The sequence below is a fragment of the Osmerus mordax genome, chromosome 5 (assembly GCF_038355195.1).
Source record: "Osmerus mordax isolate fOsmMor3 chromosome 5, fOsmMor3.pri, whole genome shotgun sequence".
NCBI classification, from domain to species: Eukaryota; Metazoa; Chordata; class Actinopteri; order Osmeriformes; family Osmeridae; genus Osmerus; species Osmerus mordax.
The window spans coordinates 12,147,199-12,163,450 of record NC_090054.1 but is presented as its reverse complement, the minus strand read 5'-3'; the positions used below and the strand labels follow the sequence as shown (position 1 = coordinate 12,163,450).

General features: G+C 39.9%; 3 protein-coding genes across 7 annotated transcripts; all 3 read left to right on the top strand.

Moving 5' to 3' along the window:
* Positions 1-909: 909 nt before the first annotated feature.
* On the top strand, positions 910-4,048 carry LOC136943630 (persulfide dioxygenase ETHE1, mitochondrial-like). The gene is made up of 7 exons (XM_067237027.1): positions 910-1,259; positions 1,962-2,106; positions 2,183-2,331; positions 2,529-2,658; positions 3,358-3,447; positions 3,604-3,720; positions 3,929-4,048. The coding sequence occupies exons 1-7, from the start codon at positions 1,227-1,229 to the stop codon at positions 3,973-3,975; spliced, it is 711 nt and encodes a 236-aa protein (XP_067093128.1). The 5' UTR covers positions 910-1,226; the 3' UTR covers positions 3,976-4,048.
* A 22-nt stretch (positions 4,049-4,070) lies between these two features.
* On the top strand, positions 4,071-8,051 carry zgc:153169 (uncharacterized protein LOC767799 homolog). Of its 5 annotated transcripts, none has more exons than XM_067237022.1 (10): positions 4,071-5,376; positions 5,563-5,701; positions 5,951-6,107; positions 6,219-6,264; positions 6,515-6,553; positions 6,776-6,864; positions 7,149-7,164; positions 7,371-7,438; positions 7,585-7,689; positions 7,841-8,051. In XM_067237022.1, the coding sequence occupies exons 1-10, from the start codon at positions 5,226-5,228 to the stop codon at positions 7,949-7,951; spliced, it is 921 nt and encodes a 306-aa protein (XP_067093123.1). In that variant the 5' UTR covers positions 4,071-5,225; the 3' UTR covers positions 7,952-8,051. The 5 variants fall into 5 exon arrangements, with proteins under 5 accessions (XP_067093123.1, XP_067093125.1, XP_067093126.1 ...); XM_067237024.1 differs by having other exon boundaries at positions 4,073-5,334; positions 5,951-6,122; XM_067237025.1 differs by having other exon boundaries at positions 4,078-5,334.
* Positions 8,052-8,832: 781 nt separating this feature from the next.
* On the top strand, positions 8,833-16,244 carry rab1ab (RAB1A, member RAS oncogene family b). The gene is made up of 6 exons (XM_067237069.1): positions 8,833-9,226; positions 13,048-13,120; positions 13,358-13,453; positions 13,880-13,975; positions 14,497-14,628; positions 14,991-16,244. Exons 1-6 carry the CDS (start codon positions 9,213-9,215, stop codon positions 15,186-15,188), a joined length of 609 nt encoding a protein of 202 aa, XP_067093170.1. The 5' UTR covers positions 8,833-9,212; the 3' UTR covers positions 15,189-16,244.
* Positions 16,245-16,252: the final 8 nt, after the last annotated feature.

Below are 16,252 nucleotides of genomic sequence, written 5' to 3'. Positions count from 1 at the left end.
TAAAGACGAATTCGAGCGTTGTTTTCTATTTACGTGAGTTTTATCCTCACTGTACATATAGGTTCATGAAAATGTTTGTTTCACTTAAACAATAATTACCACAAGGACGGGAATAATAAATATATTCGACAAGATACACCGCAGAATACATAGATATTGTTATAATTGTACTATACAGAGAGCTTCACATACACCCATTATCCATATAACTGCACCTAAACCAACCTAAACCCTCAAAGACAACAAGACTCACAGGAAAAATGGAAGAAACCTTAGAAGGAGCCATTCATTCAGGGATCCCCTCCTCTACAGACACAGGCGACACACAGGTGACACAGACACATGCAGACCATGGGCTGTGTCGTGTTGGGTTTTTAAGATTTCGAATAAAGACGCAGCAGGGTAGATTCACATGGCTTAAATGTATTCACTTGCGGAACTCTGCCCCCCTAATGCCCCCTGGTGCCCAGACAGTGTAACACTATTATAGACCACACCACAGGCAGAACAGTGCAGACAGAGTAGAAAATAAGAGAGAGCAAAAGAGAGATATATAATAAAATAGAGAATTTGAATGAACAAATAACAGTTACATTGACAGTGAGGGTGAAGTCCTCTCCAGTGAAGTGTACTCTTTGTACTGTCTCACACCGATCCAAAAATCTGTGCATTTTGCCAAAGTATGCTGATATGCAAAAGCATTGACTCGATATTAGACTACACATCATCCTAACAAGACTTCTTTTCCCACTCAGCCTCTGTGGACATACATTTTTAGACCACACAGCACTACCTGCTACGAGAACTGTGCTTGCCAGTAGATGTCACTGTCAACTAAATGCTTGGAGCTTTTCATTAGCCGAATCCTCAGCTCAATGCTTTACTGAAACTGGATGGGTGTGGTTAGGGGTTTTCGGAAAGTTAGTTGTTCTGTTTTAAACAAAATGTACACGCTAATTTACACAACAATAACGGTCTAGGTTGACGACTTTAAATAGCCTTTTCAACCTATAGGACTCTGCATAAGCCGTTCCAGTAAAAAATGCATTTCGTCGTCAACAGAGGGAAACTATGCCAACGAACTCTGGCCTGTACATTGGTTGTTACACTATGCTCTCGGGTATCTAAGCACTCTATAAAGTCCCTGCGCGCATGCAGCTCATCAGTCCAGGTTCACCCTTCTCACAGCCAGTGACATCGATTATAAGACCCTATACTGCGTTGTAATGGATTTGGGTAATGGTCTACTCTTCCGACAGGCAAGTGTCGTCAGTTAATGTTACATGCAAGATGTACCGGTGTAAAATAACAAATTTAGGCATATCCTCCTTGGCACAATTTGCAAGAAGTGTGTTGAAATGATGTGCAAACTCTATTGTTGACATGTTGTCAACGTCATCATGGCTGACTCCTCTGTTTTTGTTAATGTTATGTTGGCAGTTAAATGTCTAGTTTATGCAGACATTTTCACAACACAACATGTCACTCGAGATCTAGGCTATGAAGTATGAAGGCTATCGGATTTCTATTGCTTTCGGAAATTATTTACAATTGCCGGGCCATTACGCAAATAATAAACCAACATCAGCCGTGTGATTTTAAATGAATCAGAGACATTCTACAAACATTCACTTTTTTAGACGGTTAAACAAGCACAGTGGAGAGGGTGCAAAGAATAGAATGATGCTGACACGATCCATATGATCTCAACATTTACTTAAATTTGGAAGAAAAGCAATAGCACAGATAAAGATAATTTGTAAGCAACTAAAAGGTTGTCATATCGTCAGTTTACTTTAACCCTTTTAGGGCAAAAAGCCAATATGCTTCACACTTGTCATGGACGTAAGTGAATGGGTGTGTGACAGTACCAGGTTTTACTTGTACTGCAAGTATACTGAACCACCCATATCTCTTTTTGCTTAGTCATTCACTGCCTGCACTTGTTTTCTTTTGTATAGCTATTTGAGTCAGTGAGCAGCACATACACATATTTATTGGCTGATACAGACAACAAGGAGGCCATACTGATTGACCCAGTACTAGAGACTGTTGGCAGGGACCTGAAGCTCATAGATGAACTGGGGCTCAATCTGAAACTGGCAGGTGAGTCTGGAAATCTCAAACATAATTTTTTCCTGCAATGAATGCCAATTAATACTTATTTTGACCATCCCTTCAGTGAACACTCACTGCCATGCAGACCACATTACTGGAACAGGACTACTGAAAAAGAGAGTGTTGGGATTGGAGAGTGCCATATCCAAGCACAGTGGAGCTACTGCTGATATTCTGCTGTTGGAAGGGGACAAAATCCCCTTTGGAAAGCATGTAGGGAACATTTCAAACATGGTCAAGTACATATAAGCATCAAGTAACCTGCTACCATAAAAGTGTGTAATATGTAGGCTTGAGGTCAGGCTGTGTAATTATCAAGTATGTTGACTACATACTTATATCTACAGTATATCTTGCCATAAATATTTTATAATTCTTTGCTCTCTCTTTTTCACTCTCTTCCACTCCAGTACCTGACTGTGTGCGAGACTCCGGGACACACAGATGGATGTATTACAATTGTGATGGGGGACAAGAGCATGGCCTTCACAGGGGACACACTCCTCATCAGGGGTTGTGGTAGGACAGACTTCCAGCAAGGTGCTCATGTTTTTGCTTGAAACAGTTCATTTCTTTCCATTCAGGTTTTGAATATACTTAGTCTGATGGGAAAGGTACTGAATAGTGTGCAAATTGGGCACCACTTCCAGCCCAGAGTTATTTCATCTATTTATAAATTGGTTTATATGTGTTATATTGCTTGTTTTCATCCACCAAATGTATTTCTATTAATTCCATTAATTCCATAAAAAAAATGTTAGGAACAAAATTAGTAAAGTTTTTAATAAGAGCAAATAACAGGACACATCAAACGCACATATGTGAAAATTGAATTGTCACATGATTTGCATATATTTTCTACTTTCTATCACATAAATGCACTGGAAAATGGATTGGGTTATTGTTAAGTGTGGGTTTTGACCTTAAAATACCTCATACAAAATATGCAAGTGAGCACCATCCTCTGATGTCGTGTTTGTTTACAGTTTTAAGCTACATTCACCAGTATTGGATCAGTAAGCACAATTAATTTGCAGAAAGACCTTCATGCATATTCAAATGTTTGGAGGCATCGAGTTGTAGTTATAGAGGAGAGGGGACATTTACCAAAGAATGAAATGCAAACTTGGTTTTGTTTTTGTAATTTTTCTGATAAAAGCTAGGTGGCATCATATCCTCGTAATATTTTGTGCAATGTTTTCCAACTCACTGTTTGTGTTTAATTTATTTTATACGCAGGCTGCGCCAAGACCCTTTATGAGTCTATCCATCAAAAGATCTTCACTCTACCTGAACAATGTCTAATCTATCCTGCACATGATTACAAAGGTTGACAGTTAATCCCAATTCTATCCTTGGCTAGTTTGTCTAATATTATGTTATAATCATTAGTCATTTAAAACTGTTTTTTAATGATTGTGAATCATCATTAGTACCATACTTTGTGTTAAACCAATCCCATAACCTATTTCCTCATCCTTTTAGGTCAGACAGTATCTTCTGTGTGGGAGGAAAAGAGGTTTAACCCCCGCCTGACCAAGACCCTGGAGGAGTTTGTCAACATCATGGCCAATCTGAACCTCTCCAAGCCGGCTAAAATAGGTACAAGACCCTCTACTCTGGCAGTTCCTGTTGCAATAGTTGTATAATCACTGCTGCTTGACTCATACATAACATCAATTACCCCCAGACAATGGCATTATGTTCATGACATTTAACCTTGTGTGGATGTTATCTCAACTGCACATATCATTCACTTTTTAAAACGTTTGTTTACGATTTACAATAGTTTATTTCTCTTTTTACTCAGATATTGCTGTTCCTGCAAATCTGGTGTGTGGACTTCATGGAGACTAAGTCCTTCATCACAAGTTACATTTTTACAATTCATGATATCCATGCAATATTGTACATTCAGCAAAGTTATAATTGTAATAGTTGTTCATTGATTAAATAGTTCATATATATGCATATTGAAACATATATATATATATATGCTTAGAATTGATTAACATGCAAGTGTATTTGTGATTTACTAAGTTATGTGGCTTTGCAAAATGCACACAGGATGGTACGTGATACAAATAGTTTAAATGGAGGGCTATATACTGTGGGTGCTTTATAAATGTAGATACCACTCGATCAGTGTCATGTGATATAATAATTTCCATTATTTAACAATAATAAAGGGTGAATTGCCTAAAAATCACATTACACATACTTCTTCTTCATACTTATTACCCTGTAAGATCATAAAAAGAAGACAGGGTTGCTCTGCTTCAACTGTAGCACTGGTCAGTCCTGCTGAGCCCCACCTGTAACAGTCCTGCTCCGCTATTGTGTTTCACTTGTAACACTGCCAGTCCTGTTGAGCCAAATCAGTAACACTCCCTACCCTACTTGCCTCGGGGGAATGTCCCCTGTACTTACTGTAAGTCGCTCTGGATAAGAGCGTCTGCTAAAAGACTAAATGCACTGCCAGTCCTGCTGAACCCCACCTTATAACACCAGCACACACACATTATATGAAACAACTTCAGGTAGCTTGTAAAATGCCTTCACATATCATATCAGCCGGAAAAAGCAACGATACTAAAACATAGTACAGAACCTGTGCTTTTTCAACGCAAATTAGCTCAATACATTCTCAACTTAATTTCACGGACACGTGCTTTTATTTTGAAAAGGTTACCTTTTTATTAGTGGGTGGGAATATTGTGGAACTTCCGTAAACTTCTTTCTCTGGAGCCATATAGTTAAACCAACGACCCGTATTTTGTTTATTTGTCTTAAAACTTACCGCTGGCCCTTATATGGACCACGAACCGCACTTTTTGTTCATTTAATATATATTATTGCTATATTGACATATAGTTCGGGTGGACTATGTCTCTTCAATAAATTACTGCCCGACACTTGTACTTAAATCCAGATTGTGTCTTTGCTTGTGACCTACACATTGAAACGAAAACGATTTCATACTGTAAGGTCTAATGGAAATATGTTGTAAAACGTAGGCTACTTCTTTGTGACTAAGGTGAAATATAGGCAACTTAAATAGTCTACATTTTATATTGTCATTTAGAGCTGTTTGGAACTGAGGGACCATGGCAGCTGTGGGGACATGGTCTTTCTCTCAGCCTGCTGTGGATAGACTTCGGTCCTTGATTACTTCTGGATGTCATGCAACTGATGCTGTGGAGGAAGCCATGGCAGGTTGGCTTAAAATGACGCAAATTAAGTTCCATCCATCTGTAGGTCTTTTTTTTTTTTTTTTTGCAGCTGTAAGGTTATCTTACTGGTTCAAAAGAGAAACAAGTTTACTTTTACTAGAGAGTATTGCATCTTTATTATTATTAGTTCAAATATTATATCAACGTGGCTCGAACAATGTACTTGCATGTGTTCACCCATTCCGGTGGGGTGGGCATGTGTGTTTTCCAGAGATGGAGAATGACCCAGAGACAGGCCGCCACATTGTGGGAAGAGGGGGATTCCCAAACAGTGAAGGGGTGCTGGAGTGTGATGCTGCAATAATGCAAGGCACTGCTGGGAAATTTGGAGCTGTGGCTGCTCTCAGAGGGTGAGAAAACCTCTGGATTTAACAGCAGCTTTCAGCGGTGTCTGTAGTCGAGTTTGTCATAAAGAAATTTTCATTTGCTGGTGTTTTTTCTTGTGTAGGGACACACAAGAAAAAGACAGACTACATGTAATGACAATACGTAAGATTGAAATGTGATGTACATTATTTTACCCTTTTGAGGGTTATCTGTATGTATGAGTATGATGTTGGTGATGTGAGCCTGTACTGTTTTTGTAAATGTGTTTGCAGGATAGGGACTCCAATTCGGGTAGCTCGTAAGGTGATGGATAGAAGCCCACATAGTTTACTGGTTGGGGATGGAGCAGCCATCTTTGCCAGGGAACAGGGCTTTAGCATAGAACCCAATGACAGCATGCTGAGTGTACATTCTACCAAAGCTTACGAGGTAACTAATCTGCAGGTGACAACCCATCTATAACACTTGTTTCATACAAACACTGTGTATATAGCTACTGGACCATCACATATTAAAATAATGCTTTTGATCTCCACATAGGAATATCTTGAAAATAGACAAAAAGCCAGTGGACATGACACACTTGGTAAGAGCTGCATAATGTGTGCTGCACAATGTGTGCTGGTGTTATAACTATTGTAGATGAAAACATTTTGAACTCTAAAGGGAGCCATAGTCTGATAACATGTATCAGACTACGGCTCCCTCTAGAGTTCAAAATGTGCATCCACTGCAGTGTGCATAGTGCACACTCATCTTTGGTAAAACCATCTCTCTTATTTCACTCAAACTGAAACGGAAACCAATGTAGTTTCTCTATCTTACGCTTTCAACAGGCCTCATTGCTCTCGACAAGATGGGAAATATAACAGTGGGTGAGGACAACCAATTCAAATAATTTAGCAAACATAACCACGCATATCCTCTAATACTAAACAAAGTAAAAGACCAGTTGGCTTTAAAGCATCTCTTTACTTCACTTTTCCACTCACAAGATGATCCTTAAAGACAATTATAAGATGGAATACTAATCCATTATATATTGGAGCCCCAAGTTGTCTAATTTAATTAATTTAGGTCCATGGTCTGTTTTTCAGGAGTCTCCACTTCAGGGGCTCCCTTCAAATCCCCAGGGAGGGTTGGGGACTCACCCATCCCAGGTTCTGGTCTATATGCTGAGCACATGGCAAGTTTAAACACTGATAGTCAGCTATTCTTCAATTACTTGATGTGTAGCTATGCTTAAACCACTTTATGGATACAAAGCTTACCTCCAGGGATGAACTTTTTTCTTCTTAACAAACACAAAAAGTCATTTTTATCTTATTTATAATCAATTGGCTGTATAATCAAGCCATGAGATATTAATATTGAATGGCAAGTAAGTAAGTGACAGTAAATTAAACTAACTTACAAAACTGGTGTAATTTGTCAGACATTACTTGTCTCAACTCTGTTTTATTTTTTAAGGTGGGGGCGGCTGCAGGTGTGTAGTCAATTTATTACAAAGATTTTCTCTGAAATACAGTAGGCCTACAACTGAATGCAATTCAACAACAATATCACTGTTGAAATTAATGGCAACATTTTGGGGTTTTACTATAACTTAGCCAAAATCATGGAGTTTACATTTACCCTTTAATGTAATCTTTTCCTGATTTTGTGTGTGGGTGTGTTTTCTTCTCTCCTCAGCCACAGGTGATGGTGACAGAATTATGTGCTATTGTCCAAGTTTCCAAATTGTTCAACTGATGAAACAAGTGAGATGTCAGCCTTAATATATGTTATGAGTAGGCATCACTTTAAAAAGAAAATCACACATCATATAAAAAATCTAATCTCATAAGTAGATTTTGTTACTTAGCAATAAGTACTCCTGACCTTGTTCTCACTGGATTCCTCACAGGGATCCTCCCCCAACGAGGCCTGCTGTGCTGTCCTGAAAGACATCAGGAGGAGGACATTTCCAGAAAAATGTTTTGAGCTTGGACTGATTGCCCTGAACATGAAGGTATAGAGAGCCTCTATCTTTTTACAGCGAGGAATTTCTCATTGTTGAATCACTGGAAATAAATCAATGATCAGTTATTGCTATTATAACTGACCCTTCATCTTTGCATCTACCTGGTGAAGTTACATTGATCCATACTTTTATATTTTAGGGTGAAGTGGGGGCTGCTTCCACGGTGGAGTTCCCCTATGTTTTCTGGGACATGGAGAATGATTCTGTAGAGATTCGAGTTCAGCTTCCACCTTCAAACAAAAATGAATGACTTGAAGTACAAACAAATGCAGGGCTCTTAAGTTTTATCAAAAGTTTGGCTTGAGATGACCTGTAACTTTTGGGTACAAACATCTGGGGGGAGAGCCCTGGGGGGGGACTTGAGACAGCTCTCAACGGCAGAAAATGTTTCTCCATATGCCTGCGCCTCGGCCATTAATTGTAGCCTATATAGCAGGACATGTTAACCCTTAATTCTCAGCGTGAGAAATACAAGGTGTTGCATGAGAGCGTGAGAAACGGTTGAAATGCGCAAGTCTCACGGTGAATGCGTGAGACTTGAGAGCCCTGATTGATACCTTAAATGACACCTCGATGCATCACATTTACTTTATACATATAGTGTCTAAAAGTAGATTTGGAAAATGTAGTTAGAAAAGTATGTGGATCAAATGGGGACATGTTTGTTGAAGGCATCTCCATGTAGCCTAGATGGACGACTTGTAGCTACTGTAACTCATTCCTAGGTGCAATGTGCTAACAAGCTTATAGAACGTTATTTCCTAGCCTGTCTGTCCTAACCCTGCCACCCACATTTACTAAATTATTCTCCTTATCTTGAGAAGAATCTAGCCTGGCAATCAGACGAATCGGCAAGCTGACGTTTACTTGCTGCATTTGAGAGTTGGTCTGGCGTTGCCAGTCTAAAGAATGTTCTGAATTTTACACATCAGTCACATTCAGGAATTTTAGTTAAAACTAAATGTGTATTGACGATTTGGAGTTCTGTACTTTTGAGTAATATTTTTGTAATACTTTAATTATTGAACAATAAAATAAAGCATATCCTTGCTATCACTCATTGACTGATTTCCATGCCAACACTGTGCCACGTTTCACTAATGACGTAATCCCTCCTCCTTGCTGTGACTGGTATTGCTAGTTGGGTTGCAGAAGGGGCCGGGGGCTAGACCATTATAACTCATTGGGAATAAGAGACCTGAGAAACGTTTAGTTAGCTAGCGTCTTTCTTAAATTTATGCTTCTGAGAAGTTAAGACGTATTGTTAAACTAAGCCCGAGAAGCTACCGTCTGGAACCGTTGTTTAGCAGTTGGTATTTCCTGGTTGTGTACGTAGCTAGCTAGCAGCAGCAGCCATTTTGGTTCTCTCCAGAAAACTAGCCAGTCTTTGGAAATTAGGGGTAGCGTTACTTTCCCAGGCGGCTCTCTCCCCTTCAACCAAATATTTACATTCTTGACGAAGAAAAGAAGTGCCGTTTTAGAAGAAGGGATTTACTCTTGACGAGCCCACGATGAATCCCGAATAGTAAGTGAAGTAGTTGGCAACTGTAGCTAGCTAACTGCCAATAGCTAGCTACTAGTAGTTATTGTAATTGCTAGCTCAGTAGCTAGATCGCTACAGGACCAACTAAACTGTTGTGATGTCTGCTTAGTTTAGATGTAGATAACTACCAGTAGCTAACCAACATGATTTTAAAGCGACATACTGCAGCATGTCCAGTGTAGAATGAAGCTGTTGTTTGTTAGGCTAGTAGTATTTGTCGTGACTACAGGTGCAGCTACTACTGACTGTAGCTAGCTAACTTGCAGCAGAAAAAACTGTAAAATGACATGTTCGTTTTGTTTGACTACTATTAGCTGTAGCATTAGAATATTAATGTGTAATGTGTACTGTATAGCACAGTAGCTTGCTAGGTGTATGTTGTGAAAGACAAATCCAGTGTGCCAGGCTGGTGACGTTAATGTGCAAGCTACTGAAGGTTGCTATCTAGCTAACGTTTGCTTTGCCACTCGTTAACGACGTGTCTAGTGAGCCAGCTACTAGTACAGCAATAGTCAGCTAGTGCTTAGACTGACGAACACTAAAGTTGTACCTTAGCTATAGTTAATTCTTTATCGGAAAATGTATTCCAGGGTCAGAGACACACCTGTCGTGCCCATGCATACAGTATTGGCTATCTCTCCACCAAAGCAAGAAGCCTAGGTTGGCTAGGCATTCAAATTTAAACCGTTTTCTAAATGTTATTAATTTCGTTTTATATCACCATTACTATTAAGAATAGGTACAGCACGTTCGACTGTAGTCTGCCTTTGGTTATACAGTGGGAAGTAATGGAGCCCCCCCCCCCATGTACCGTGAGTCATGTGTAGGTCACATGCCGTATTACATGCCCATGATTTCAACACTTTCGCGTAGTTCAACCATGGCGTGTGGTAGTTTCGATAATGATACAGGGCTAAGGAATGTGAAAGTCATGGCTAGTGAGTAACAGTCAGCCAGCTAGTTACTTTAATCGGTATGTCATAGTTGCCCTACAGTATACTTTAGCAATTGAAATGTTATTGTTGCAGTATGTAGTATTTTCTTTGGTCAACGTGCCTGTTAGATGAGATGTGGTTACTTTGCGAAGTGGCCAGTAAAAACTGTTCAATGATCTGGCCACTGGAATGCTGTAGAACTATGCACTCTTGAAGAATCCTTTATCTTCTGTTGTACTTTCCGTATGCACCATTTGTACATCGCTGTATACAAAAGCATCTGCTAAATGATCAAACTGTAAATGTACAAGTGAGTCCTTGTTTTAACCACCTTTATAAAGTGCCATGTTGTTTTGTCACCCAAACAGCATAGTGGAGCAGTCTGAGGCAGGTTCTGAACTGAGTCCTTATTTCTCAATTTTCCTCCATCCCTCAGTCCTGCAAGCATGACTAGTGGTAGCAGTATTAGTCAGCCAGGCACACACAGAGGCAGCCGTTGTCCACAGTCACTGGTGTAATGAAGAGAGCATGACTGGAACTCATCACAATGGGAGAGGAGAGGAATAGGAGTGTCCCAGAAGGAAGGATACCAGCAGGTCCTGTGGGCGCAGTGCTACTTAGACACAAGACTTGATACCTGGCCAGCTCGGATTAGAGCATGCTTTAGGGGATGAGAAAGTTTACTGCATCCCATTTTGTTCCAAACTATATTTACTATGTTGTCCTAAAAGTGGCGGCCTAGTTTAGACCAGCTCAATTTTTGTTGCCTGGTGGTATTGAGTCAGATGGCTGAGCGGTGAGGGAGTCGGGTTAGTAATCTGAAGGTTGCCAGTTCGATTCCCGGCCGTGTCAATTGACGTTGTGTCCTTGGGCAAGGCACTTCACCCTAGTTGCTTCGGGGGGAATGTCCCTGTACTTACTGTAAGTCGCTCTGGATAAGAGCGTCTGCTAAATGACTAAATGTAATGTAAATGTATTGCCTTTTCACCTTTAAACATAACACGCACCTGGAGTCTGACATTCAACTTCATAATAATCATACTAATGTTACTTCCTTTTGCTGAGCAAATGAATTCCAAACCCAGTTCTAGCTAAGTTCCCCCTCTACAGAGGAATGCTTAATCAGCTTACTCATGTTTCCTTATACCTCGTATAGCCTTGCGGTAGAGCACAGTGCACATAACTCTGTTGAATAAACTCTGGTATTGTGTGTCTGTGTGTGTAGAGAAACATTATTGGACAATGGTTGCTTATAAGTCTTCAATGTTTGGCCTATTTTTAATGGGTCATTGGTGGTTGAAGAATGTCTGCATTGTTGAAGATCTTGTTCAAGAGCATTTGTTTCTAGCCTGAACAAAACTGTTGTTTCAGCTACAGCTTTTATAATCCAATTATATTATAATTAATATATATATTATAATGAATTATCCAATGCAATTATTTTCCGTGTTGTGTTTTCTTAGCCTCAGCATTCTGTTTGTTGTCTTGTTGGTTCCACTTTCAGTGGAACCAACAAGACTCACTTTTATTAGAATACTAACTACACTAGTATTCTATACCTTTGTTACAACATGCTCCTTGTGGATCATCAAAGGAGTTGCTGTATCTGTCAGCAATGGAAATGCACAAGAATCCCAGCATATTGTCAGCCATTTCTCAAGAGGTCTTGCAGATCTATATTTGCAAGGCTAAATTGCATCAACACTGTTGAGCTAACAACCCAGCACACCTTTAGCTCTCACTGGGTTGTTTGCTGTACTTTTGCGCACCGTGTTTGGTTGTTTTAGTAGTTCACCTGTCTGAGTGTGTGTATGTGGAGTGTCCGATAGCTGATCAAGTTGGCCATACTCTGAAACCTGAATCTATTAACCTGCCAAGAAAGAGACCTTTTGGCATTTTCTCAAGCAGCTATTGTAACCGCTTATTAAACATGCATTAGGTCAATATGACATCTAATCCGAGGGATTCAGTGAGAAGGACCCACAGGGGTTCTCATAGCAGAATTTAGTGTGAAGTGGTTGTAGGCTTAATTGGCTTAATACTGGGTTGTTGTAGCATATCGTAACGTCTTGTTTTCACTTAAGCCTAGTAGGGATGTTAAAGGCAGGATAGGTTAAGTTGGATAAGATTTGCGAACATAGCAATTTTAGTTTGAAAGGATTCAAACAAAAATATCCCATCCCTTCCCTTATATGCCACTCTTCCAAAACACATGAACTGCCCATCGGCTGGTAGTCAGACAGACAAGTAGGGTCCAATCATTGGATTCTGTTCAAATGCTGTCCAATCGTTGCGGTTCCACCTTAATGATTTGGTTGTGTTTGTCTCAAAAATTCAACCCTAACGCCCAGTCTTCATTTAGCTTTACATTGCTGGTTAAAGGACTATTTTTGTGCCCAAAATGGACCTCTTCCAATGACAAGTAGTGAAGTCTATTTTCTTCATTTTGTACAGATAATGGCATGACCAGGTTTTGTTTGCCTGTAAAAGCCCAGCTTAGTCACCGTGTCACAGTGATTCTTGCTAAATGGATTTCCTATTGAGTAGCAACAGAGGAACTCCCAGAACTCGTGCTCATTGCACTTGAAAGTGTATCTTTGAACAGAGCCATTTCCTATGGAGACACGTGTAGAATCAGATTGCATTTTAAATCTTTCACTTCCTTAAATATAAACGACCGTACTTGTGTTACCAGTCAGTCTTCTTGGTCATCAACATCTCTTGTGTGATGAGCTAATATGTGGGAACAATTAAACATAAAGATGTCTTTTTTTTTTTTTTTTTTTTTACTTAACTATGGAAAAGAAGCTTGTGAACAATATCCACATGCTGTCAACTATTAATCATGTTTTTCCTCTTAATCACTAGTGACTATTTATTCAAGCTGCTGCTGATCGGTGACTCTGGTGTGGGAAAGTCATGTCTTCTCCTCCGATTCGCTGTGAGTTATCCTGCCACCTGGCTGGGCTTTAGACATGTTAAGATGCTAGCTTTTAGAGATGTTAAGATGTTAGCTTCTAGAGATGCCAGCGTTAAGCATGTTTCTCAGTATGCAGCCATAGATGTTCCTTAGGTTCACCAAAATGCCCTTGTATGTCTGTTGTCTAATTGGTAAGCATGATTCTGGTATATGAAAACTATAACCCTCATGCTGACATATATCCTCATCTTCTTCCAGGATGACACCTACACAGAAAGCTACATTAGCACTATCGGCGTGGACTTCAAAATTCGTACCATAGAATTAGACGGAAAGACTATTAAACTTCAGATTGTAAGTACTGATTGTCTCTTTCATATATTCTTGGTAAGGTTTGTTGATCTACAAGAGATCTACAAGTCTCAAGGCCTTGATGGACTTGCCTGGTCCTGGACTTGTTTCATTTGTGAGAATGAGGGCCTAACTCTCACAGATGACTTGGTTATTTCAATAGATCCGCTTCCTTTCTTTGAAAGTATGACTGACCATATCAACTACTACTTATTATTCATGAAATAAATGTTCTTTGAAACCTCAGTGTGATGAGCATCTGTTTGACAGCAGAAGCATCTGCAAATAAGGTCACCGACTCCATTCATCAGACTGAAAGTTATGTCACAGTTTCTGTTTTACAGGGGATGAGTGGGTCTGCCTGTCCCTGTGGGTGTTTGTTTGTGGGTGTTGGGGGAGCCCATATTAAAGGCTGGTGTGTGTTAACAGTGGGACACTGCGGGGCAGGAGAGGTTTCGCACAATCACATCCAGCTACTACAGAGGAGCGCATGGCATCATTGTTGTCTACGACGTCACAGATCAGGTCAGACTGCCTCCTGTCTTACTGCACTGGAACATCTCATGTTTACCCTCTTAGTCTCTGTAAGGACAGCATAGTAAAAAGGCTTTTTGCTTCTGTTTTATCTGCAAATTTTAAGGCTTGATTTTTCTAAAGGACATGACCATAATAAATTAGTTGCAACCTACATTTTAAATCTTTAATAAACAGAAAATTCTTCTTAATGAACTCGTTGGAATGCCTACATTGACAGTGATAAGAGTAAATTAGTTTTTTTTTTTTTTACATTTAATTAATAATAATAGGGAGTCAGGTGGCTCAGCGGTTAGGGAATCGGGCTAGTAATCTGAAGGTTGCTAGTTCGATTCCCGGCCGTGCTAAATGATGTTGTGTCCTTGGGCAAGGCACTTTACCCTTCTTGCCTGGGGAAAATGTCCCTGTACTTACTGTGTCGCTCTGGATAAGAGCATCTGCTAAATGACTAACTGTAAATTTGGCTTACATTTGACTTTTGGCTTACCTGGATGATCCATTATTTTTTTCAGGACTCCTTCAATAATGTTAAACAGTGGCTACAGGAAATCGACCGTTACGCCAGTGAAAACGTCAACAAGCTATTGGTCGGGAACAAGTGTGACCTGACAACAAAGAAGGTGGTGGATTACACAACAGCAAAGGTAAGGGACAGATGAGAGCAGACAATAATGTTTTTCTGCTATCAAAAATTCTGGGCCGAAGCCAGAAATTCAGAATGTACTTGGCCAAAACCCTGTAAGTACTTTTTTTGTGTGCGTATTTTTTAATATATAAATGTTTTAATAATTGTATTGATATTAAACTTTTTAATGAATCTGTATAAAAGCTGTTGCGACAAAGTGATGGGAATTTGGTCTAAATCAAAAAGTCTTGGAAGTCCATTATGTGGGATCCGTTCGGTCTAGTTTTGTCAGCCAGAAGAAAACCAAAAGGAGAAGGAACCTCAAGCACTACCGTTACCATTTCACATAACAGGTTCTCCTACCAAATTATTTCTCTACAGGAATTTGCAGACTCCTTGGGCATCCCGTTCTTGGAAACCAGCGCCAAGAACGCCACCAATGTGGAGCAGGCCTTCATGACCATGGCAGCTGAGATCAAGAAGAGGATGGGCCCAGGAGCCACGACTGGCGGCTCTGAGAAGTCCAACGTCAAGATCCAGAGCACCCCCGTAAAGCCCTCCTCTGGGGGCTGCTGCTGAGAGAGACCTCACCTCCTGTACCCCATCACCCACCCCTCTTTGGCCTCTCAGTCCCCTTCCACCCAAGCCCCAGTCTCTGGTCTCTACCTTGTCCCAGTGAACCTAGCAGTTCTGGAGAGAAAGAGTTGGGAGTCTGATACAGAGAGCAAGTGTGTGTGTGTGTGTGAGAAAGAGAGAAAACGAAATTGAAGTTGCCTGAATTTGTAATGTATGTATTGTAGCCTCGTATAAATAACTGAATATCCCCTCCTCCTGGTAAGAGTTGTAGAACAGTGTTGGTGATATGGAAATGGTCATCTGGTCCCTCCAACCTAACCTGGATCCTCTGCTCAAGTTAAATGCCCTTTCGCCCTGTGCAGGTTAATGAGAGTAATGCGTGTGTGTGTGTGACTGTGTGTATCTCACTGCATTCCTACTGTGGGGTTGGTCTGTGTTCAAAGGCTATTGTTTTCTGTTTTTATTTACCCATCTTAAGCTCTTTTTTTTCTCAACTTTTTTCCTCCCCCATTGATTATTCTGCTGTTTGTATCGGCATGTGTAGAACTCTGTCCCTTTCAAAGGTGTTAATTTCTCGCCAACTTGTCAGCCAACTGCACAACAGTGTCTCATTGTCCTACATTTAAAAGAATCTAGTGGAAGAATATATATGTACATATACATTATGTGTGTGTATATATGATCTGATTTGCTAGATATTTAGTGCTCAGTACATTATCGGGTAGTCTTTACTTTATTTCTACATAAAATTTGTGGCTGCAGAAAATTGTAATTTTGTTGCTCAACATGTAACATTTAAACGGAAAAATAAAGAAATATTGTACTACCAGATTGTATGATATGGAACAATCTGTCTGCGTTTCTTGGTGGAACATGTAGAAAACTTGTTTTAATAATTTATTCTGCATTTATATGGCGAATCTATTGTACCAGTAACTTTGGTCTGTCTACAAGTTGGCCATTACCTGTGGAATATCTCAGTGCAGAATTGCATATAAAACACTATGTTCTTTTTTCATAATAAAGGCAACTGGATTCAGTTTACAAAAAACTCAAGAACCTTTTCT